The sequence below is a fragment of the Gekko japonicus genome, unplaced genomic scaffold (assembly GCF_001447785.1).
Source record: "Gekko japonicus isolate JY-2015 unplaced genomic scaffold, Gekko_japonicus_V1.1 scaffold2664, whole genome shotgun sequence".
NCBI classification, from domain to species: domain Eukaryota; kingdom Metazoa; phylum Chordata; class Lepidosauria; order Squamata; family Gekkonidae; genus Gekko; species Gekko japonicus.
This window is the reverse complement of record NW_015172625.1, coordinates 32,058-58,262: the sequence shown is the minus strand read 5'-3', so window position 1 is coordinate 58,262 and position 26,205 is coordinate 32,058. Positions and strand designations below refer to the sequence as shown.

Sequence of the window (26,205 nt, the reverse complement as noted above, 5' to 3'; positions counted from 1 at the left end):
AATAAACTGGCACGGATGTCGCGGACGTATAACCCAAAGTGTTGGAAAGAATGCAACAATATAGGCACCTATCTTCACTGTTGGGTAACTTGCCCTAAAATATTCCCATTCTGGGAAGAAATTATAACAAAAATCAGATCCATAGACAATATAGACATCACTTCCACTCCGGAAAATCTCTTTTTGAACAGTTGGGTAGCTCAGGACTCTGCTCCTTCAGTGGTGGAGAGGGTTTCCATACTGCTATTTGCAGCCAAGACAGTCATTGCAACTCACTGGAAAACAACAATGACGCCCTCAATTTCACAATGGCATAAGAAATTGTGGGATTTATACATTATGGCTAAACTCTCGGATAATCTTACGCGACTTGACAAGATCCCAACTTCCTCATCCTTTGTTTCTATCTGGTTTCCTATATTGGAATACTTACAACAATTTGATGACACTCCTAAAGAAATTGATGCCTTACATCTCTGGTAACCATTGTATTTATACCAAAGTTTTGCAACAGTACATACGTTTGCTTACCTATTTCTACTGAAAGGTATTTGTTTACGTTCTTAATCATTAAGTTGGTTCTTCTATTTCTTAATATTTTATATATGTAATTTACAAAGATCACAAGTTACAGTTAGTAATCTTTGACTGTTATGCATACGAACACTATTTGTTACTGTTTTGCTTTACCAAACTATGTTTGTACACTTTTTTGTCAGCTATTCTTTGTATATCAATAAAATTTATTGTATAAAAAATAAAAAAAAAATAAAAGTGTCTGTATGTTTTCTCTCCAACAGGATGATTCCGATGGTCATTCAGTTCTCCATCTTGATTATGCTGCATTCGGCTCTTGTGCTAATCACCACTGCCGAGGATTACAAATGTTTACCCCTCGTGCTCCGGAAAACTTGCTGCTGGATTAACGAGACCTACTTGGCCCGCAACGTCGTCATCTTTGCCTCTATTATGATTAATTTCCTGGGAGCCATCATCAATATTGTAAGCATACCAAGAGAACAGTCAGTCTCCATGCGCCGATGGGCAGAGAGTGGGCGGAAAGGGAGCGGGGGGGGGAAGGATGCATGAATTATTAAGACAGGCGGTTTTCTCGGCAACAGACACCGCAAACAAATGTAGTTTGGAATCGAGGAGGATTTAAATGGAGAGGGGGGAGAAGTCGAAGCTGTCAAGCATCGGGGAAGTCAGTCTGCTCTCGGAGGTGGCTTTGGGATCGACGGGAGGCAGATCTGTCCCTCATGAAGATGATCTGTTTTTAACAGAAATTCGGCGTGTCTTTTTGTACGTTCAATGTGCCACTCGCCTTCAAGCCACCTGCGGTCGTCCGTGAAGATCTCGCTTCTCATGGGCGGGTGTAAATAATTGAATGAAATTACTGGAAGGCCTTTATTTATCGCTATGCTCTCATAACTGTGATGTCTACAACAGCTATAGCCAGAGGATCAGGAAGTCTGTATTGCATCCAAGTCAGCAGAGGGAAAGCTTCTGAATTCTGTGGTCAGATCTCGGAAGCTTAGCAGTGCCAACCCTGGCCAAGTACTTGGAAGGGCGACCTCCAAGAACATAAGAACATAAGAACATAAGAGAAGCCAATGTTGGATCAGGCCAAAGGCCCATCCCGTCCAACACTCTGTGTCACACAGTGGCCAGAAATACCAGGTGCCATCAGGAGGTCCAGCAGTGGGGCCAGGACATTAGAAGCCCTCCCACTGTTGACCTCCCCCCCCCAAGCACCAAGAATACAGGGCATCCCTTGCCCCAGAGCCCCTATCTATACCTTGTGGCTAATAGCCACTGATGGACCTCTGCTCCAGATGCTTATCTTATTCTTTTTTGAAGCCGTCCATGCTTGTAGCCACCACCTCTTCCTGTGGCAGTGAATTCCAAGTGTTAATCACTCTTTGGGTGAAGAAGTACTTCCTTTTATCCGTTCTAACCCGACCGCTCAGCAATTTCATGGAGTGCCCACGAGGAATACCAGGGCTGGGAGGCAGAGGCAGGCAATAGCAAGCCACCTCTCTGAAATGTCCTAGCCCCACTAGGGGTCACCAGAAGTCACCATGACATCCAGGCTCGCAAGCACCTATCCACACATACACACACACACAAAACGCAAAAAAACCAACAACGACTCACACTTGGTTTTGCTTCAGACAGCCAAACTAGATGTTACCTTAAATCAATGTTCCCTCTAAGCTGTGGAGCCTTGTGAGCGAAAATTCTACTTTGTGAGCTACCGGCATTAAAGTTGCGAGCAAGCGATTTGACTACTGCATACATTCGTTTGCTCTGGAGACGTCCTTCCTGAGCTAAGACAAAAATCTGTGAGCTGGATGCTAAAAAACGGTGAGCTAGCTCAGCTTAGAGGGAACACTGCCCTAAAGGCATGGCTAAAAAACTGAGTTAGCTCACACTAACTCAGCTTAGAGGGAACACTGCCCTAAATGCATGGTTATTGCAGTAGATCACCCTAGAATGATCTACTGCTCACTGATTTTTATTCTGGCTTCAGGCTAGAGAGGGTTTCCAGTGCATCCATCAACAACATCTCTTTCTGCCACTGAAAGAGATTTCCAGTATTGCTGTCTTCGGGGTTGTTTTAGAATCATAGAATCACAGAGCTGGAAGGGGCCACACAGGCCATCTAGTCCAACCCCCTGCTCAATGCAGGATCATCCTAAAGCATTTTCAAATAGCTCAATTATATCCACCCATATTTGTCAGCAAACCTCCCAAACTCTAATCAGACTATAAAAGCAGCCGGCCAACAGTTAAGGTTGCCAGGGTTCCCAATATGGCAGGAGGCCTCCCGCCAGTTGGACTAGCATCAGCTGGAGACAATTTTTTTAAAAAAATCACCATGGACCAGTGTGACACTTCCAGATACAACCAGGAAGTGTCAATGGGTAACTCTAGGAATTTCCAGAAACTCTATAGTTTGACTTTCTGGTTTTTACCATGAGGTTTCTGGTACACCCTAGAGCTACCTGTTGTCACTTCTAGGTTGTCAGGGATGTCACCAAGGTCACACCCCCTTCATGTCCCCACCTCAGCCCTCCTGCTGGTGGCCAGGCTGAGACTGGCAGCTCTACCAGTCACCCGTCAACTCCAGCATCCTATTTACAACTGCAGCTAGTTATATGCCGCAGAGAAGCCCACAAGCGGGACCCACAGTCTTCCTCTGTTAATAGGTCCCAGTCATCTAACAGTTATAGGCATTAGTGTTCCCTCTAAGCTGAGTTAGTGTGAGCTAGCTCTCAGTTTTTTAGCCTCCGGCTCACACATTGTTGCCTTAGCTCAGGAAGGATGGCTCCAGAGCAAACTAATTTATGCAGCAGCCTAATCGCTTGCTCACAGCTTTAAGGCCAGTAGCCCACAAAGTAGAATTCTTGCTCACAGGACTCCACACCTGTGAACTCTGAGGTTCCATTTGGCTATCATGTCAGTGACATGCCTGTCCTTCATAATCTGCCTAACCCCCTGCTAAACCTGGTTCAGAATTGGGGGGGGGGGAATCACACCGTCTTGGCTTACCAATTCCTAGCTGATGAGAGAGCTGCAGCTTGGCTGAGATACGCATCACACTCTCCAAAAAGTGCCTATTTAAGAAACCGATAACGTCACACCATGAAGCCTGCAAACGTCCCACAGGTCCCATCTGGTTCGCTACAATCACGGGGGTATTTAAAGGACTAAGCAACGGGGTTGCCAGATGAAGCATCCTTTGGAAATCATTATATAGAGTCAGACCTGTTAATGCAAACCATTCAATTATGTCTTGGAGAGTGTCAGAGAATCATGAATGCCACCTAATGAAGTGACCGGCTTATTATACAGAACAGGACTGCTTCTAAATGTGTTTTTTCCCCAACAGATTCAATTAGTCTGCAGTGGTTTCTCCTTATGACTTTCACATTCTGGTCTGTTGCATCCCCAAATGATATAAATGGAGGGAATATGCCCGTTTGCCGTGGTATTGCAACACCCCTTTAGTAGCAAGTTCACGGCTTTGGAATGTTCTCTGACCCGACATTGCTTTGATTTCCAGCTGCTAACAATGGTCAGGGGCTGTTCTTTCAGCTTGGCTGATATATCCACTGTGTTCTTTTCTGGAGAAGGAGGATCCGGCCACTATCTTGTACACCTTATAACATCTCAATTCAGCTACAGTAATACCCAGTTTGTTCATTTCAGCTGATCCAGAACAGCATGATGTCTCAGTGGGACACAGATAATGCTGATTCTCTAGACTTAATTAGTTCCCTACTTGTTTCTGAGCTAATTTCAATAATCTTTTTTATCTGTAAATGCAAGGTCCATGATACAAAGTCCTTTTGCCCAGCACTTATCAATTAAGACCATCAGGAATATGTTGCTTTGTAGGAAGATTATCCTCCACTAGAACAGGGCCTTGTTAGTGGTGGCATCACTGAGATATGTCAAAGGAGATCAACCAGGCCCACACTAGTTATTTGTTTGTTCCTTTTTGTAAGTTTCTCTAACACACATCTCAATTTTAAAAATCCCATATATGACTTAAAAAACAGACACCAACATGAAAGATCCCTTAGGAATAAAATAAAAAGAGACGGTAACATGATGAAATGATAGCAATAGTCAATTGACCAATTACAAGGAGGAGGAGGAGGAGGAGGAGGAGGAGGGGGAGACGGCCAGGTGAGAGGTCCAATAGAAGAAGAAGAGGAGGAGGAGGAGGAGATTGGATTTAGCGCCCCCCCTTCACTCGGAGTCTTAGAGCGGCTTACTAACTCCTTTCCCTTCCCCTCCCCTCAGCAGACACCCTGTGAGGTAGGTGGGGCTGAGAGAGCTCTTTCTAGAATTGTCCTTGAGAGAACAGCCCTGAAAGAACTATGGCTTACCCAAGATCATCCAGCAGGTGCAAGTGGAGGAGCGGGGAATCAAACCCGGTTCTCCCAGATTAAAATCTGCACACCTAACCACTACACCAAACTGGCTGTATTCTAGTCTCATGATAATATAGCAGTAAAACATTACAGATTAAAAAACAGCAGAGATGGAACAGCAATAGCATCAGCTATGCCATGTATACAAGGGACAAAAAAAGACTAAAGTTGTAACCTGATGCTCAAAAAGAAACATTACATTGGATGCAAGATATAGAATAGAAAAGGGGTGATCCATGACAGAGGTGTCACCACAGAGAAGGCCCTGTCTGTTAGACACCACCCTTATACCTACCTACCTCTTAAGGCTGGGGGCAGACACAGCAGGGCTTCAAGTGAAGAATGATTTGGTAAATTCACTGTTGGCGGTTTTTAGAACTTGGTCCTGTCCTGCCTTAATTGCTATTTAAAAGATGATGGCAGCTTTACCTTTTATAGCCTCTGGGGTGATTTATGAGTGATTTGTAGTTTTGTGGCTTTTTCCCAAAAAATTATTTTGCTGTAAACCAGATGGAGAGGGTCTGTTTTGTTATGCAGAAAAGGGGGCTGTCCATGTGAAATTCAGTTGGTGAAAGCATACAGGCTGCAGTTTGTATTATTAAGGTTGCCAATGATGGGTTGGGAAATTCCTGGAGATTTGGGGAGTGGAACCTGGGGAGGGTGGGATTTGGGGAAGGAAGGTATCAAAGTGAGATATAATGCCATAGTCTGTCCTCTGAAGTAACTATTTTCTCTAGGGGAACAGATCTCTGTTGTCTTGTAATTCTGGGAGATCTCCAGGCCCCACCTGCAGGCTGGCAATTCTAGTTTGTATCTGTAATGATTCCATGTTTTGGTGTGTGTGTGTCTTTAAATGTTGAGTTTGACTGCAGTAATGTAAGGAGAGCATTAGGGGGAGATAAGTGTACTGTGGCCCCGGTCACACAGGCCGGATATCGCTGGGGGGAGTCATGGCTAATTGCCCTGGCGCTGTTTGATGCGCGATTATGCGATCAGACGTGCCGGCAGCACACCACGGGTCCTTCCCTTGGCGCCGGTGGGTAAACGAGGGACCGGAGGGGAATGCTGCGCGCTGGCGCGATCACATCACAGGCGTCTGGAGGCAGCCCATGGCAAACGTTTACTAGTACCTTGGAGGTACTAGTTTTTTAAGGCGCATTGTCGGCGGTAAGCCACCGGTGCGCTCCACTTCCCAGGTGTTGGGGTGTGATCGCGCTCGGATAATCTGCCCACCATCCGTGCCTCTCCCGCGGCAACTTTGCCGTGTGACCGGGGCCTGTGATTGGCTGATGACTGAGAGTGTGAGAGGAGAGATGTTTTATGACAGAATTCTGAGTGTGGAAGAGTTTTGAAGAGAGTCTGTGTGACTCTGAGAGTTTTGTGAGAGAGTCTATATGGCAAAGAAACAAGTCGTGTCTAAACTGGGTGATTAGACAAATGTGTTATCTTGTGTGCCTAAGACAAAGATCTTAGTCTATGTGACTATATATGAGAGAGAGATTAGCCTGTCAGAGTGGAGTTTGAGAGACTGTGGCACCAAGCTTTGTCAGTTATATTTACAAGCTCTTTTCTTCAGCAACAGTTCAAAATAGCCAGAAACGTATTTCGCTCTTTATTAAATAAATCATTTTTTGTTTAAACTTATCCCAGAAATCAGTACAGTACTTCCTCATGGCCACATAGTCCTCTGAAGTGCCCAGACCCTAGGTCATACTACCATCAGAGAGAGAGATTTGGATTTTTTAATTCCTGGTGGCAGCATAAATCTACGAAGTTTAGGTACACAAAGGCTGCGGTCACATGGAGCATTAGGCACGCTAGAGAGACGAAAGATAGGTGGATTTTCCGGGCACGATCTCACCGCCACATCTGGGAAGCGCAGAGCTCCCGTGGAGAACCCGAGGCTTCCCGCAGAAGATGCACGGTTAAAAACTAGTACCTCAGAGGTACTAGTTTCCGGTAACCGCGGGGCAAGGGCGGGTGTCTGATCGCGTTTCTGGTGGTAGTTCCGGCGCCCACCCATGCCCCCTTGTATAAAGTTTTTTTTTCCAACTGCCCATGGGATGCACACGAGCACCCAACGGGGCATGCACACACTTTGGTGTCTGGAGAAAAAAACACCCATTTGCCGCACTGCGCTACTACTTTGCCGCGGCGCAGGATTGTGGTGTGCTCGGTACCTCCCCCCTACCACGGGACCTCCACGGGACCTCCACAGTACGTCTGCTAGCGCAAACGTGCGTTATTTTGCCCCAAGGCAAACAGCCAAGCTTCCCCCCCCCCCCGCATTTTCCTCCCCTGGGGCCTGTGTGCTCGCGGCCAATGCATGTTTAAAGGTAGAACCATTTCCCCTATAAGCAAGGACGCCACAGTATCCTCTTGTGCCTTTCCATTGGTGGAGAGAGGGGGTGATGTTTGACAGTTCGCCTACATTGTCCCCATCCTGTTCTCAAGGGCTGATCTTCTAGGAGGGGAATCTCAATGGACTGAGCAGGACAACATATGTGTTTTAAATATCACCGGAGTAACTGTTTTTCCCCTCTCTGTCCACAGCTATGGTGCGATTTTGACAAACGGATGCCCTTTGAGAATCAGACTTTCAATTCTTCTTCATCTTTTACAGACATTTGCTCCTACCCAGAGGTAAGTCTGAGCAGATGACTTTTGGAAGTGCATCCATCATCGCAAGCTGTTCTTAGATTCAAAACTCTGGGGGAGAAGACAGGTTGACATTTTCAGTGGGGGGGGATTGAGGAACAGTGGGCATGTCACAATACTTGGAGTCATTGTGAAGGCCCTTGAGGCTTCAGGAGTCCCATGTTTCTGGTAGCATTTCCACATGTGCAAGGGAAACTTTCATAAGGTGAAAGGACATTGCCTTTTTCTTACAAACAGATATACTTTTATACATGCAGGATGTACATGCACTTACGATTAGCAAATGAACAGTGCCAGCTCGTACATGGGTTCCCTGTAATTTGTAAATGGGACTGAGTGAGACCCCTGATTCTATCAAGGTCTACTTCAGCGGTCCCCAACCTTTTTGCGCTTCTTAGCACCTTTGGAATTCTGATACAGGGAGATAGACACAGCCACAAAATGGCTGCCACAAAATAGCTGCTGCAGGAGGTGGAGCCAAGCATAAAATGGCTGCCGCAGCTTACTTTCATTCACACAGTGAAGATCTTTGAACAGTGGTGGCAGCTGCTGCCAAAGCACCTTTTTAAAAAAATCTGCACAGCCAATCAAATTTCTAGTGACCAATCAGAAGCCTTGCTGGGTAAAAGCCCCACATGGCCCTTCCCACTTCCTAAAACACTTGGTGGGCTCCAGGAAAAGTATTGGGGGGTGCCAAAAAGCCCACAGGCATCACTTTGGGGACCCCTGGTCTACTCAAACTGTCACTCCCTCATAGGAACTCAGGTGAAAGACTCTCCCATCAACTGATCCTTTTAACTGGAGATGCCAGGGATTGAACCTGGGACCTTCTGTATGCTGAGCAGACACTCCACTACTGAGCCAAAGTGCCAGTAAGCTGGGTGGCAGCCAGCCATTGACCTACAAGAGTGACAAAGGAATTTCAAAGGGAGATTAGAAAGAGACTACTGAATTGCAACTGATAAAGAAGCTCAAGACAATGCATCCACCTGGACTGAATCAAGACCTAGGTTTCCTGTCTCATTACCAATGCTGATTTCTCCATGGCTACTATCTCTCTGCATCTCTCACCTAAATCCAGTCATGCCTGTTATTGTCATTCACCTGCTCTTGTCCTTTGCCTGCTAATGTCATTCAGCATCTGAAATCACTTCACTTTCCAATAAATAGGACAGATGGACTCCCGTTCTAGCTGTATTTGAAGAAGTGAGAAGTGACTCACAGAAGCTCATCCCCTGCCACATATTGTGTTATTCTTTAAGGTGCTACTGGATTCTTGCTCTTTCCTATGGCAATGAGTCTGCTGTGAAAGCAGGTAGCCAAATGCAGGGCAAAACAAAGCTTCCAATGTTCATAGGCAAGGCCGGTGTGAATGAATGAGCTCAACGTAGTTGTGATTTGCATCATGGCAGACTATTGGAAGCTTGTGCCCCCCCCCCCCCCAATCTCTGTCTTAAGTATTTCGTCTTCACCGGTATCCTGGCCATGGTGACCTGCGCCGTGTTCCTTCGTCTCAATTCCGTCCTGAAACTGGCGGTGCTGCTCCTGATGATTGCCATCTACTGCTTCCTGACGGAGACCATCTATGCTTCCCTCTTCCTACAATATGACAGCTTCAATCACAACGGAGAGTAAGTGTGTGCCAAGTGTGGCCTACATGTCTTGTGTTTGGAGGGGTCCCACATGAGGAATCACTTCATGGCGGTGAATAAATCCTCTTCTCCCAGCAGGGTAGGGTTGCCAGTCTCCAGGTGGGAGCTGGAGATCTCCCAGGATTACAACTGGTTTCCAATTCATGGAGGAAATGGCTGCTTTGGAAGGTGGACCCTATGGCATTATACCTAGACGGGTGCCAGCCTCCAGGTGGGACCTGGGGATCCCCTGGAATTACAGCTCCTCTCCAGACTACAGAGATCAGTTCCCCTGGAGAAAATGAATGCTTTGGCGGGTGGACTCTATGGTATTGTAACCTGCCGAGGTCTCTATCATGTGGAAATCAGTTGTAATTCCATGAGATCTCTAGGCCCCACCTGGAGGTTGGAACCCCTAACCTTTTTTGTTTTGCAAGTGGTGGTCCTTGGGTTGCATGCCTGAATGTCTGATGTGTCACAGACTCCCCACTCATAGAAAGCCAGCATATCAGGAAAAAGAGTCCAGCGTAAGACTTCTCCTTAGGCTGGATATCTACAAGCATAAGAAGAGCCCTGCTGGATCAGACCAGTGGTCCATCTAGTCCAGCATCTTGTCTCACGCAGTGGCCAACCAGTTCCTCTGGATGGCCAACATTACAGGGCACAGGAGCCAAGGCCTTCCTCTGAGGGTCTTTCCCCCTCCCCAAGCATGAAACCTCCTCTTTCCCTCCCACCCACCCCCCATTGCAGACAGAAGTGGCACCCATCGGAAAATGACTTACCTTTCCGCTGAGTGCATAAGCAGACCTTCACACATCCGCCTGTTATTTCTTCAGACAAGGAAAAGGTTTTTTTTTTCAAAAATAGCTGGCAGAAACATAGACCTTTACCTGAGTCATCTCATAGCCAGACAAGATAATTCTGTAGCAGTACTGGAAATATCTCATCACCGCCAAGTGCAAAGCCTCAATGAGAGAAAGCAGCCTTATTACGGAGCCCCAAATAGGAAAAGTGACATGACGGCAGGTTTGATGTGTCAATCTTTGGCGGTTATTACAGGCTGGTTCTCCAGTGACTCTTGGCTAGGTAGGAGGGTCAGTGGCACAGATGTGGAGAACGGATCTGGGCAAATGATGCAAAGCTTCTGAGAAACTATTTTTCTCCCTACAGAAAGAATACAGTCTCTCTCTCTCTCTCTCTCTCTCTCTCTCTCTCTCTCTCTCTCTCTCTCTCTTGTCAAAGGTTGCACAATATGTGCGAAAAAATGGAGCACACAGGACTCTGTGGAGTAATTTCTAGAACTGGGCAGTCTGCAAAGTCACTTTATGTTGGACGTCCCTGTCATTCAATGTGGTCATGGTCGCACTGTCCACCCTGTTATAGAACAGGTCTCAAGGGAAGTTGAGTTGAAAGCGAGTGGTTGTGACAAAAGTCTCAGTAGGTTATGTCGGGATGATGAAGAGGAGTATCAGCATATGAGTGTTGTGAAACCTCCTTCCTCTGCTCTGGCCGAAGTGTATTCTAATTTTCCACTTTTTGCACACTTAACTGGGTTTGTCTTGTGTAGTGTGTGTCTTGTCTATTGCCACATTCCCCCCCCCCCCTTTGAAGGTTGTCCTTTATCATCTATCTATCTATCTATCTATCTATCTTTCATCTATCGATCTTCTATCTATCTTTCATCTATCTATCATCTATCTATCTATCATCTATCTATCTATCATCTATCTTCTATCATCTATCTATCTATCTATCCTCTATCTATCTATCATCTATCTATCTTCTATCTATTTATCTATCATCTATCATCTATCTATCTATCTATCATCTGTCATCTATCATCTATCTGTCATCTATCTATCTTTCTATCTGTCTGTCTGTCTGTCTATCTCTATCTATCTATCATCTATCTATCTATCTATCTATCTATCTATCTATCTATCTATCTATCTATCATCTATCTATCTAGTACTGCTCATACAGCTCACTTTAAGCAGAAATTAGAACCAAAGACAATATTTTAAAAGACCTTACTCAGTATTACATCTCTTATATTTGATTATTGCGCCTATGAATTTTGCCACTGAGAGGGTAACACGATCATGGATGTCCGATCGTAGCCACGACACCTGGGCTCGCCCATTTAGCCATTCCATAGCTTTAAGTAAAGGGGTGATTAAATTAGCCCTCAGCTCATCGAATAGAGGGCACTCCGTCGTCATATGTTCAATGGTTTCGACCATTGTATGACAGGAGCATCTGCATGTTCTGTTAGAGTATGATGCTTTGTTATATCTGCCCTCCAAAACTGCTGAGGGAAGAATGTTCAGTCTTGCCAAAGTAAAAGCTCTTCTTAGTTCTGGGACTGTCAATTGAGAACATTATTTTGGCAGTTTTATCGGGAGGGCAATTCCCAAATGAAGTGTCGAACATACCCTGTGCGCCCTAATAGACGCACTTGTAACATCCAATTTCCTTACAGATTTTTAAAATTTGTCTTCTAATGTCTTTAGTTTCTGTATTTTTAATCATATCATTTGTTATTCCTAGGCATTTCATTTTCTTTTCCAATAGTTGATCCCATTGGCTGTAATGTGTATCTGCCTGGATAAGCCCAAGTAGAGTAGATCCTCCCTCAGATTTTAAAATCTTTACTTTAAAGAAAAATGCTTTAATCCAAGCCCTAGCTTCCATCGATAATTCACCTACTTCCTCTCTCAGTGCTATGCCAATGCGGTGTGGTGGTTAAGAGTGTCAGACTAGTACCTGGGAGGCCCAGATTCGAATCCCCACTCGTGCTATAGAAGCCTGCTGGGTGACCTTGGGCCAGTCGCACTCTCAGCCTAACCTGCCTCACAGGGTTGTTGTGAGGATAAAATGGAGGAGAGGAGAATGATGGAAGCCACTTTGGGGTCCCCAATACTGTTGACCATAGAGAGAACTTCAGATAAGGAGCTGTGGCTCAGTAAATTCATCCTGGCAATGGTCCACTTAGCTAACAGTGCCATTCTGCATGGAGTTTTGTTGTTGTTGATGTTCAGTTGCACAGTTGAGTCCAGGTTAGACCCTTCTAAGCCCAGGGGCAAGCAAAACAGTGACTCTTGAAGAAGTGCAGCAGGTGGACTCGTACCGAGGGAGAGGATTTCTTATGCCATATCATAGGACATCTCCCTGACAAAGAGCTTCTGCTGTGAAAACATTTTAAAACATTGACGCACATGTCTGGGTCTCTATTGTTCGAAGTGTCATTTTGGAGGAAGCACTGTCATTCATTTGAAAACTGTTTGTAAGAGACTCTTTTTCAGTGAATCAAAAGCCACTTCCCTTTGTTTGGTTGACTCAGATCTCTTATGTCGCAATTAACATGGAAAGTTTAACAATCACGTTTTATTTAACCCCCTTCTATCCCTTTTGGATTTTTCCAGCACAGATTTCCTGGGGACAAAGGAAGCCTCCTTGCTTCTAATGGCCATGTTTCTGCTCGCTGTGTTTTATCATGGCCAACAGGTAAGGCAAACAGACTTTTTCCACATTTGCCATGCATCACAATCTATGTCAGCACGAGTGCCTTCCTGGTCTCCTCTAGGAGTGACCCAGAGGCCTGACACTATTGCACTTTAAGGTGGCCTGTAGATGTAGGCTAGAAGGATGTCTGTTTAGCCTCGGACAGGGACAGGGCGTATGCATCCTTGCCCCGGCCTGGTGGAACACACTCCCATTCGAGATCAGGGCCCTGTGGGACCTGTTACAGTTCCACAGGGCCTGTAAAACAGACCTGTTCCACCAGGCCCTTGTCTGGATCACTGTGGCTAGGTCAGGGGGAGACAGGAAGGGAACCAACCGTTTGACCTGACGCTGGTGATAGAATGCTAGCTTAAGTACATTTGTGACCTGGCCCTAAATTGACAAGGAGGCATCCAGGATCACACCCAGGCTTCTGACAGTCGATCCAGATATTAATGGCACACCGTCAAGATCCAGGAATTAGCATCCCAATCCCGCATCTCCCCAGTCCAGGGAGAGGACTGCCGCCTTCGATGGATTTCTTTTCAGCTGGCTCTGGGTCTTTTTATATATATCAGTTCTTTCTTTTGAAAATTTACAGTAAATATAACAACAAAACAGGCTCTGATTTAACCAACCAACTACGGCCTCCAAATGGAAGGCTGCCAAATGGAAGGGTGCCAAGAAGAGACACTTGGTCACCTGGAAGGGTGCCAAGAAGAGACTTCTTCCTAAAAGAAATCTGTTTTGTCTTCCATGGTCAGTAGTGCATTTTTACAGATCTTCTGCTGTGGACTGAACTAAAACAGCCTATTTTTTTTTATCTTCCCATTTGCACTTCAGTATTGCTGGACTGCCCAAAACTTGGGTTTTGAATGTGTATGTTTGTATATAATAATTCTGGTTTGGTCATGGACTCTCCTGAACAGTCCACATGCTCCCAAATCAGTTGACTCCCTGATCTGTCACTCACAGAAGCTGTCCCTATCCATTGCCTGCCTTGCCTGAGCCTCGCATCCAATATTCTAAACAGTTTGCTGTTCCTCTCCCCCCAATAGCCAGTTGGAACACAGAGGTCATTTGCATTTGTGGCCTGATTGGCCTTTGCCTCTAACATTCTAAACAGTTTGTTGTTGCTGTTGGGAGTCATTGAATGTGTCCTGAGGTAAAATACATATCCCAGTTTTCCATTAAACAGTCACTGGAGTTGCTGATCTCCCTGCGGGGCCTGGAGATCTCCCAGAAATTACCATGTTCCCCAGCCACAGCACATCATTTCCCCTTCAGAAAATTCCCCAGCTATTACAATGTCTGCTTTGGGCAGTGGACTATATGGCATTATACCCTGCTGAAGTCCCTCTGCACCCCAAACCCTGCCCTCCCCAGGCTCTACCCCTCAAATCTACAGGTCTGGCCCTCCCCTTAGTATTGCCAGCCACCAGGCAGCACCTGGAGATCTCCAAGATCAGTTCTCCTGGAGAAAATGGCTGCTTTAGGCAATGGACTCTATGGCATTATACCCTGCTGAGGTCCCTCCGCACCCCAAACCCTGCCCTCCCCAGGCTCTACCCCTCAAATATACAGGTATTTCCCAGCCCAGAGTTGGCAACCCTGTAAGTGACTATGGAACTGCTTTCCAGACCCTTGGAACTCAGAAGACATGGCATAGGAGGACCATGAGGCTGTCTTCCCATACTACCCACTTGGGGCAGCAAAATGACTTGAGACAGCCCTGCCTTATAGCTAAGCAGAAGAAAAGAAACATGGCTTGCCTCCCTCTATTTTCCCCTTCCCGCTGCCGCCCCACCAGCTACAGCCGGGACACTCACCTGGAGCTTCCTTCTAGAATTTGTTGTATTTCTTCCCACAACGGGCCTTACTCGTAGTATATATATATTGCTTGCTGAGCACAGCAGTGGCACAGCTAAAATGGGGGGAGGCAAACTCCATCAAGTGGTGACAGAATACATATGCACTATATTGTGTTAATAATTAATTAATTATTGTATAGTAGTGTGTGTAGTATAGCCAGGAGATCATAAGATTGTCTGGCAGCCAGAAGTTCTAGCTCTTTTAAGCATTAGGCACCACTAGGTGGCGAGCTAGACTCGCTTTTAAGGCAGGAGACGTTTCAGAGGTGGTTTGCCATGGCCTGTCTCTGCATCATGACCCTGGTATTCCTTGGAGGTCGCCCATCCAAAATACTAGCCAGGGCCAACCCTACTTGGCTTCCGAGATCTGATGAGGATATCCTAGGCTATCCAGGTCAGGGCTGTATTGTGTGATTGGGAAGGAATAGTGGAAACAACCTATTGAACATCCATGAACAAGTCAAAGAGCAGATTAACAGGCTATAAAAAAAGTCTGCTCCCTTTTCATGACTGGTGAATGGGACATGAATCCAGCCAGTGGATGTACAGCTATACTTAAAAATACACCCATCCACACCCATACACACACAACCACACACACACACATGCACACCATGACATGGATAGCCCAGGCTAGCCCAATCTCATTAGATCTTGGAAGAGAAGCAGGGTCAGCCCTGGCTAGTATTTGGATGGGAGACCTCCAAGGAATACCAGGGCTGTAATGCAGAGCCAGGCAATGGCAAACCACCACCAAATGTCTCTTGCCTTGAAAACCCTACGGGGCCGCCATGAGTCAACTATGACTTGACAGCAAAAACAGACACACACATCCCCCCTATTTTACACATCTAGTGGAGGACACATGAGTCCATGTGGATTCTCTTGTTCCATGTAGGTTACCCCTCGGCCTGATTTACAAAAGACTCCCAAATGATATACCGTCCGAGTCCTTCTGAGGAGCAGATCACCTGGTCTTTCATTGGCTGAAGTGGCTCCTGTGCCTTCAGACTATGCTTTGTGCCACAAAACATTGCTGGAGAATCAACCCCTACGATTTGTGATAAGGATCTACATGAAGCAAACATCAGAGACTCCCCTTCCCGAAAGCAGGGTCTGCTAGCAAAGTCTTTATGGGTTCCAATAAATTCTGAGATAATGTGCAACGCTAATGCTAGCCAAGTCCTCCTTTATAACTCAATTTGTCTTGGTAAAACCTGAACTGGCCAAGACAGTTGGCTCACTTTCTCCGGGATTTATGTCTGCTGCAGTCGATATGTCTAGAGGATGTGTTCTACGAAGCCCCAAATTAAGGGCAAGTGGGAGCTTAATTACTTATCTTTGGCATTAAGGATCAATCATAAACTTCTAAGGCAGGGATTTCATGTAATATGAAAGCAATGATTCCTGAGTCTGGATGCGATATTCTCTTAAAGTCGTTACTCTGCACTTTAGCTTTTAGAGATACGTTAAAACCGTGTTAAAAATAAACCAAGAAAGAAAGAAAGAAAGAAAGAAAGAAAGAAAGAAAGAAAGAAAGAAAGAAAGAAAGAAAGAAAGAAAGAAAGAAATCCAAAGGGTATAATAAGGTTTTCTTTTCATGCTAAAAGATAAGTGAGCTACGATGGAAACAAAAGCAGGTATGACACGACAAAAAAGTTGCCTAAGGTAGGGAAGACATGATAGAGCTTTTATAAAATTCCGCAGAGCATAGAGAAAGTAGACAGAGCTTTTTCCTCTGCCTGTCATATAATATTAGAACAACAGGGCATCTGTGAAACATGAGTGTTCTACCCTCCTTTTAGCACACTCAGTGGCAACAGGAAATGGGAAATGGACACGGGCGATCACAAGAACAGAAGAGAAGCCATGTTGGATCCGACCCATCCGGTCCAACACTCTGTGTCACACAATGGCCAAAACTCAGGTGCCATCAGGAGGTCCACCAGCGGGGCCAGAACTCCAGGACCCCTCCCATAGTTGGCCCCCAAGCCCCAAGAATACAGAGCATCACTTCCTCAGACATAGTGTTCCATCTATCTCTTGTGGCTAATTATTGTTGTGATTAATTGTTATTAATGTTTTTATTGTCTTTACCTTGTTTTATATGGACGTTGCCCCTTGTAAGCCGCCCTGAGCCCGCTTTGTGGGGAGGGCGGGGTAAAAATCCCAATAAATAAATCAATAAAGTAATAGCCACAAAATGTCTGCTTTGGCCATTGATGGACCTCTTGATGGACTTCTGCTCCATATAATTATCCAATCCCCTGTTGAAGCTGTCTATGCTTGTAGCCTCCACCACTTCCTGCGGCAGTGAATTCCACCTGTTAATGACTCTTTGGGTGAAGAAGGACTTCCTTTTATCTGCTCTAAGTCTACTGCTCTTTAATTTCATGGAGTGCCCACGAGTTCTTGTATTGTGAGGAAGGGAGAAAAGTACTTCTTTCTCTACCTTCTCTATCCCATGCATAATTTTGTAAACCTCTATCATGTCACCCCTCGATTGCCCCCCAGGCCCTTGTTATGTCACAGAGACCTATGAGGGGTCTCCCCTTTCCTGATGGGTACTGGAGGTAGGGTACTGGAGGGAACAAAGCAATTCTTCCACATTCCTTTTAGCTCCATGGTGCGAACACAGCCAGTGTGGTGTAGCGGTGACAGTGGTGGACTGGGAACCTGGCCAACCCAGGTTCAAATCCCCACTCCTACTATGGAAGGTTGCTGGGTGACCTTGGGCTCGTCACAAACTCTCAACCTGGTCTACCTCACAGGGTTCTTGTTGTGGGAAATGGAGGAGGGGAGAATGAAGTTCTAAGCCACTTTCAGTCCTTACTATGGGGGGGGGGAGCGGGAGATAGACAGATTAGACAGACAGATCAATAGACATACAGATAGATAGATTAGACAGATAGATGATAGGTAGGTAGGTAGATGATAAATAGACAGACAGACAGATAAATGATAAGTAGGGTTGTTGATAGATGATAGAGAGAGAGATGAGAGATAGACAGATAGATTAGATGGATAGTCAGATGATAGATAGGAGCTGCGGTGGCTCAAGTGGTTAAGACGCTGAACTGCAGGCTGTGGAAGGTCGGTAGTTCAGCAGTTCGAGACCCGGGTTGCCGCATGACGGAGTGAGCTCCCGTCTCTAGTTCCAGCTCCTGCCAACCTAGCAGTTAGAAAGCAAGAAATTGCGAGTAGATAAATAGGTACCACTTCGGTAGGAAGGTAACAGCGTTCCGTGTGCCTTGGTGTTTAGTCATGCCGGCCACATGACCACGGAAACGTCTTCGGACAGCGCTGGCTCTTCGGCTTTGAAATGGAGATGAGCACCGCAACCCTAGAGTCGGACTCGACTGGCTTACCCTGCTGACGTCTCTCCCCTCCCCTCCCCAAACCCCGCCCTCCTCAGAGTCCACCCCCAGAACCTCCAGATATTTTCCAACTCAGAGCTGGAAACCCTCGATACCGGAAAGAACTTCTCTCAAATGCTCCCTGCGCACGCTTTGTGCCCCTGAGAAAATAAGCTCTTCCCGATGACCAGCTTCAGTTGTGATCCCAAAGACGCCCCACTTGCGTTCTGATCTTCTCTGTCAACATTTGAGTTGAAACAGCAGAGGGAGGCTTTCCTCAGCCAGAGAAATCTCACCTGGAGCCTCTTAAAGCATCTCGAGTTGTTCAAACTTCCTTCCTCCGGAGAAAGAGCACTTATCCTTGGGAGCTGATTTAGCTGTTTCTCGCGATCGAAAAAGATTCTGATGTAGCGCAGCTGGCGCTTTGTGTAAAACGCATTCCCGCCCAAAATGGCCACAAGACACTGGATGTGTTCCAACATCAGAGGTGAAAGGAAAGGTAAAGAAACAGATGGTTCCAGTCCTCAGTCATGGAAACCTTAAAAATGCTCCCTCAGCAAGGAATATCCCACCCCTTAGCACTCTGGGCAGTTTTCAGGAGCCGTGAGGTGAAAGATGGATGGAGCTGTTTACTGTCGCTCTCCCCAGCATGGACACAAAGATGGAAGGAAGGCCTGGACCACATGGAGATTCCCTGCTGAAAGTTGGCAAAAGTTGGCCTGGCCCTAAGGTTGTTCATTTATTTCTCCTCTCGCCCATTCTCTTGTTCTTTCCGTCTAATATTTTCCTTCCCTCCACTTGCCTCTCCAAAAGACAGACATAAGACTTGTAGAGCAAGCTTCGCTACTGTTGTGACCTTAGCAACGTGCGAACATGCAGCTGAAGACCAATGGGTTGCAATGCCTCTGGGCAACTTCCTAGCCCTCAGTGGCCAGTGTCTCACAGACTCATCCAACAAGACCACCCGTGAAGAAGAAGAGTTAGTTTTTATACCCCGATTTTCACTACCTGAAGGAGTCTCAGAGTGGCTTACAATCGCCTTCCCTTCCTCTGCCCACAGCAGGCACCCGGTGAGGTAGGTGGGGCTGAGAGAGCTCTGAGAGAGCTGCTCTTGAGAGAACAGCTTTGAGAGAACTGTGTCTCACCCAAAGTCACCCGGCTGGCTGCAAGTGGAGGAGTGGGGAATCAAATCTAGTTGTCCAGATTAGAGTCCGCCATTCTTAATCACTACACCGAACTTACTCCAAAGGGGTTTACCTATGGTTAAAGATTGAAGTTCTCCCTTCTGATCTTAGTTTCAATACCAGTTTACATCTCTTATGCCCCCTTTAACTTGTGGAATATACTGCCATGGGATGTAGTGTTGGCCACTAGACTAGAAGCTTTTGAAAGGGTATTGGGCAAATACATGGAAGAAAGATCCATTGATGGCTAATAGCCTACATGGAACCTCCATGTTCAGAAGCAGGCTATTTCTTTACATCAGTTGATGGGACGGGCAATAAAAGGAGGAAGCCCTTGCCTTCTAGGGCACTGCTTTACCACTGCAGGAAACCAGATCTGAAGTAGATGGACCACCAGTCCAATATTCTGTGACAAGTGAATTACACTTAAAATGAATGCCCACCTACAGTCATTCAGCTTATTGAGCATCACTAGACTCACCAGGCTGCCCGCTGATGGGGAACTGAGGGAGAGGGGAACAATGTCTCACAACACCGTGACATCACTTCTGAGCGAGTACCTGGAAATGATGTCACGCTGTCATGAGATACTCTAGGAATTTCCCCAATCTCTATGGTAAAAGCCATAGATGTTAGGGAACTTCCTAGAGTGTCGTGTAATGCTGTTTCCCACCACCCCCCGGTTTTCATCTGGCAGCCCTAAGGAACACAGTTCAGGAGTGCTTGCAAAACAAGCACCTAGGTGTGGTTGATTTGCTTCCAGAAAAATCCATTATTGAAGACAGGTCTCAAGCTATGGCTCTAGGGCCAAAGGTGGCTCCTTTAAAAGGAAAACAAATGTTTTAAAGTTAAGTATACTAAAGCACTAGGTGGGATGCTAAAATAAGCAATAAGTGAAAGGAATGGCCAACAAAGATTTATATGGGACTGAGTGGCTTCCTAGAGATGCCTTACGCCAAGGGACATGACAGAGCTGAACAGCTCCCAATCATCCATGTGTAAGCCATGTGCAGATCTATGCCAGTCGACTCAAACAGTTGCCCTGGCTCTTCCTTTGTGTATTCTGTATTGTGAGAAACCACGTGTGCCACTTCTTCATAGGATTCACAGCCACCAGTGTTTGAGCTGCACAAACTTAAGGGGCTATTGACCGACAAGTCAGTGATTGGTAATGTTAAGTCGTAGGTTCTCAGCTATGCTAATGGGCTTACTTAGATGGCTCTTTGTTCATCTCTTGATCCGAATGTTGGTGCCATTTGGCCCTCAAATGATAAAAGGTGGCTGACCCCACCCCACCCCCAATCAAACAGCTTTAACACTTTGATTTCCCTTTCCCTCATCGCTGCAGCTTGAGTACACAGCGCGGCTCGACTTCCTCTGGCGTGGCCAGGCCAAAGAAGAAATCAACGAGATGAAGGAGCTGCGCGAGCACAACGAGAACATGCTGCGCAATATCCTGCCGAGTCACGTCGCCCGTCACTTCCTGGAAAAGGACCGTGATAACGAAGTGAGTAGTGTTTTTGCCCTGATCTCATGGCGGGATGGTCAGGATCTCAAGAAAGAACATGTGACTGAGATCAGCTGCACAGTACATAAGGAAATAAGGGTCTTATGCCAAAGGAGCCAACTCTGGACCACATGGGATACCATCAGGGTAACATGCTAAAGAAGGGAGTGGTTGGCTAGTTGCTCTTTAGCGCAACCAGTTTGACGTTTAGTATTAGCCTCCCTGACAGAGCTGTTGTAAAGAACCATGGATGTGAAGTTCTCTGCAGACTGCAGACACCATTGATTATCCATGCACACATATTGATTATCCATGCACACAGATATGCTCGAAGGAGTTGCTACCTCTGTTCTCTGCAGTTCAGTTGGCTCTCTGTGCTGGTCCAAGCCAGGAGATGAACTTCCACCATAACTTATTACCTCTTTTTTCCACCACCTAATTCCATTTCTTATTTTATTTCCCGTGGCCCTAGGATCTCTACTCCCAGTCCTACGATGCAGTGGGCGTCATGTTTGCCTCCATCCCCGGCTTTGCCGACTTCTACTCCCAGACAGAAATGAACAACCAAGGAGTCGAGTGCCTGCGTCTGCTGAATGAAATCATTGCCGACTTTGATGAGGTGAATCTGTAGGCCGAGGAGGGGTGCCGGGGTGAAGTTTAAGAAATGGATGGTCAAATGGGTAGCCTGGCATTATGTACCAGCCCTATCGTGGCATTCGTTTCACCTATACTGCACCTTTACCTATATCCCCCCCCCCCGCTGATTTCATTTCTCCCTATATCATATAGTGCCGAGGGATTTCATGTGCTGGTGGTAACGAGGTATCCGCTGGTGATTGGCTGAGCTTCCCTGATGTCACAGAAGGCAGGCAGAGAACTCTCTGGCTGCTGTTGGCTGAGCTGCTGCCATGCTAGTGGTCTCTTGTGAACATTGCTCAGATCACCACAGCAGCCCTGTAAGGCGGGTGAGGCCGAGAAATAGAAATTGTCCCAAGATCACCCAGTGAGCTTTATCTCAGTACAGGGATTTGAACTCAGGTCTGCCGAACCGTAATGCTACACACCAACCTTTATGTTGCTTTAGCTTTGTACAACTTTGTACATACTTTTTTTTTTTTAACAAATGTTCATGGTGTGCAGAGAGGCAAAAGAAGGTGACAGTCGAGGAAGAAAAGGGCTAGAAAAGAAGCCTGCAGCTTAGACAAGTGGAATATATCACAGCCAGTTTGGTGTAGTGGTTAGAGCCCTAAGTAGCCTGATCTGGTCAGATCTCAGAAGATAAGCAGGATGCATCTTGGCTAGTATTTGGGTAGGCAAGCACCAGGGAAATCCAGGCTCGTGACGCAAAGGCAGGCAATGGCAAACCACCTCTGAACGTCTCTTGCCTTGAAAACTCTGCGGGGTGGCCAAAAGTCAGCTGCAACTTGATGGTACTTTCCACCACCACCAAGGGAGGCAGAGAGGCTAGGAAAAGGGGACCAAGAGAGGAGAGAAGCTGTGCAGAGGGGGAAAAAAACTGTGACGGCGAATGCACAGAGGCATGTGCATATGGTCTGCAGAGCAAAAGAAGGCTATAGTCATATTTAATTTAAAGGCATGTTTATTTGAGCTATGCAGTCAAATCTTTTTGTGAACATGTCCATCCAGTGACACAGTCGATATCAGGGGTCATTTCGTAGAAAAAGTGCTGCAGGAGCTCATGCTTACAAATGCAGATGTGAGTCATACGGAATTAAAATAGTAACCAGAGCTCTTTTTGCAGCAGGAACTCCTTTGCATATTAGGTGACACACCCCTAATGTAGCTAATCCTCCAAGAGCGGAGAGGCTCAGGGGGAAAGGCAGGCATGTCTGCCTCTCTGCCCTTCCCGTCTCCAGCTAACCCGCCATGGCTGCGGGGCACCTGGAGAAGATCGGGCAGGGAACCCAGGCAATTAAATCCCCCCTCCCTGAGTCTCTCGCAGGTGGGGGGCGGGGCCTGGGCTCCTTACTGCCAGAGCGCCGCTCCGGGGCACTCCGGCAGGAAATGACCCCTGGTCAATATGCACATATAACCGATTCAGGTATTGCCGAATACAGCTAACTTTACTTATGCCTGAAAAGACATTTGCATTCCAAAATCCAGAGAGGGTCATAGGATCACAAAGTCTGTCTCCACCAGAGTTCCATTTTTGCATGCCATTTATTTTTATTGCCTTTTGAGTTCTCCCTCATTGCCTCTGTTTTGGCCCGGGATGCTCAAAAAAAAACCCCATCTGGGACAAAAGGGTTCATTGTGCAAAATGGCGGGATTGAGCAGCTGCTTGAAAGGAAATTTACACAGTGGTTGGGCCCTCCAGGTTGCCGTTTCGACTGGCTGGGAATGGCACCTGTTTGCAATTAGATCAGCTTCCAGGTGGATGCTGAAGGTGGTTGCTAGGAAGTATTTCCTCAGAAGTAGGTCTCTTCTGAGGTAGAATCTCTAGCTTTCCATTTCCCGAACAGGACAACATTCCCTGCCACATTGACTTTTATCTCGCGATGACATTTTGAACAATTGTACAAATCGGTAGAGATCTCCAAAACTAGGGCATGACAGAGGTACCCTTTAAGAACTGGGAATGCAACAGCCGATGAGACAGACTTTACGCTGTAATGCAGCGGAAAGATATTTCTAATCGCCTTTCGGCTTTTCAAGCGTGGCAAACTGACAGTTCTCTCTGGCTGTGCCTGTTGGTATAAGAATAGAAAGCCCACATCCCTGTCCAGCTATCAATCTATTAGTATTTTACCTGCAGAGATGAAGACCCTTTTCAAACTGCCTTTTTATTCCGTTTTACTAACTGGTTGCTAATGTTTTTTTTCCCTGTCATTTCAGACAGACCCATTTTAGTAACTGCCTGCTAGCTGAATCTATTTATCTGTTTATACAAACCCGCTTGCATTGGGTTAGCAAAGCGTGGTTGAGCTGCTTTTGAGGGAAACTGCTTTTTCTCATTTTCAACCTTTTCGTTGCGCTTCTGAATCACTGAGGTACAGTGTTCCCTCTAAGATGAGTTAGTGTGAGCTAGCTCACAGTTTTGTAGCTTCCGGCCCACACATTTTTGTCTTAGCTCAGGAAGGATGACTAATTTATGCAGTAGCCAGATCCCTCACTCACAACTTTAATGCCACTGGTCACAAAGTAGAATTTTTGCTCACAAGACTCCACAGCTTAGAGGGAGCATTGCTGAGGTGTGCTGTTTAAAATATCCATAGTGCTTCCCACACTCTCCCTGCCCTTTTTCACCACATGATCTTCCTCAGATTTTTTTGTAACAGTCTAAGGTGAGTGCTATAGCACTAAACTGCTATAGCACTTCAGTGCTGTAGCAGTTTAGTGCTATAGCAATCACCTTAGAACGTAAAAGTCAGAGAAAGATTGTGTGCCAAAAAAGGGTGGGGGGAAAGCAGCACTGTTTGAAATGACCATAGCGCTTTAGAGACAGCTCATTAACAGACAGATTTTGCTGTATGAACACACACACACACCCGTCCCTGAATCACTTGACTCAAAATCGGGCCAACAGCAAATAACATCAGGTTTAGAACGGTAATGTGAAAAGGGCTGAAGTAAAATGTTACAGTTAGAAAACAAAACAAAATGAATCCTATCAATGAATAGTAGAGGGGGGGAAGACATATTGAAATACGTAAATACAACATCGGCAGAGTATTCTCATGATTCCTCTGCAGATCTAATATTGAACATGGCCCTAGCGTGCAGATTTAAAAATCCACACATTGGGGCCATGTAAAGCTAGAGGAGATTTTTTTTTCCAGAAAAGTAACGAGAAGCTAAGGTGGGTTTAAGAACTGCCAAAGTTAAGGGGGAAAAGTCATCATCGTCCAAGATGCAATACCAAGACTGGAGGAAGAAGGGACCATCAGAAGGTTTTAATTGTGCATGTTAATGATTGGATGTGGAAGCCAGGGCAGATGAGTGGCAGGGGTGGCAGCTGCAACAAAGATGCATAATCCTGTGAGAAGATATATCCAAACGAACAATGATATCCTCGCTAGAGATTAGCAAGCGAGATATGAGAAAAACTGGCAGATGATCGAGAACTCTCATGTAGAGATGGAGAAATGGTAACATGAATTGCATGTTCACACCAACATAACCCAATACACTCAAGGGCATGTGCATGGCCAAAGACACCATTGAGAGATGACTCAATGCGTCCCCCTTGAATTTCTTTCCACAGAAGCTTAGAGATGGAATACATCAGCAGGCCATCTAATTCCCATTGTGAAAACAGATCAGTTACCCACCAGTGGCTTCTCCATGGTTCTTTTGCATTAAGAGACCATCTCTTTCCTGATGTCTCAAACACCCAAATGTCTATGGCTCTTGTTATCCCAATACACAGCAGCGATCGCACCCAGCCCAAAGACAATTGAAGTTCAGGAGTTAGGCTGCATCATTTCCCTCTTGTGAGATCTCATTATCTGCAGAGGTTATTCAAGCTCATCATTAAGTGCTCCGTTTCCTTTGCTTCTCTCCCCCCTCCCATGCCATTATTACTACTATTGATATTTTCATAAGGTACTATTACTGTTTCCATTTCAGGGCTCATTTCCTTTTCCTTTCTGGATCCTGCAAAGATACGCGTGGGGTGAATGAAATCAAACTCGTTTTGCGCTGTCATTTCATTGTCCTACCGCAAAGATAGATTGCCGTTGTTGAGTTCTCATCGTCCAGAGATCTGGCCTCATTTGCAGGACATGTCAAATGTCTGCACCGCTCATAACTTTGAGTAATTCCGCGAAGAGAAGGGTCGGTTTTGTATTCTGTGCACGGCCGCAGTGCCCTTGAGTGCAGGGCAGACTGCAAAGGCATGCCAAGAGAGAGTCTGAGGCACAGCTTGGGTTGATAGAGCGTGTCCTAAATCTGCAGCACGTCCACCATTTATCAAGTACCGGAAAATGCAGATTTTATGAACTGATGGAGGAATTCATAAAAGCCAATCTTTCCTATAATGTAGAGTCTGCACGTTATCATGTGTTGTCCGACAGGGGGGGGGGGAACATACTCTGATGGGCTCCTCATTTCTGGAGGATTTCTTAGGAGGGGGTTTGAATATACTGCAGATTTCCAGCCTGAAATTTCTCTACTCTCAGGATTGTTACAGGGGCTAGAGAGCCAGTTTGGAGCACGGACTCTAAACTAGGAGAACCGGGTTTGATTCCCCACTCCTCCATATGCAGCTGCTGGAGTGATCTTGGGTCAGTCACAGTTCTTTCAGAGCTGTTCTCTCAAGAGCAGTCCTTGAAAAAGCTCTTCTCAGCCCCACCTACCTCACAGGGTGTCTGTTGTGGGGAGGGGAAGGGAAAGGAGTTTGTGAGCCGCTCTGAGACTCCCTTGGGTAGTGAAGGGCAGGGGATACATCCAATCTCTTCTTCTTCTTTTACCTCACAGGGTGTCTGTTGTGGGGAGGGGAAGGGAAAGGAGTTTGTGAGCCGCTCTGAGACTCCCTTGGGTAGTGAAGGGTGGGGTATAAACCCAATCTCTCCCCCTCCTTTTACCT

General features: G+C 46.2%; 1 protein-coding gene across 1 annotated transcript in view; it reads left to right on the top strand.

The window, feature by feature from the left end:
* The window catches only part of ADCY8 (adenylate cyclase 8 (brain)), a 208,884-nt gene that overhangs the window by 170,792 nt on the left and 11,887 nt on the right, over positions 1 to 26,205 (top strand). Inside the window, 6 exon segments of the mRNA XM_015421680.1 lie at positions 801 to 1,002; positions 7,500 to 7,589; positions 9,063 to 9,241; positions 12,661 to 12,742; positions 20,499 to 20,657; positions 21,130 to 21,276. Coding sequence (XP_015277166.1) covers positions 801 to 1,002; positions 7,500 to 7,589; positions 9,063 to 9,241; positions 12,661 to 12,742; positions 20,499 to 20,657; positions 21,130 to 21,276 — 859 coding nt within the window.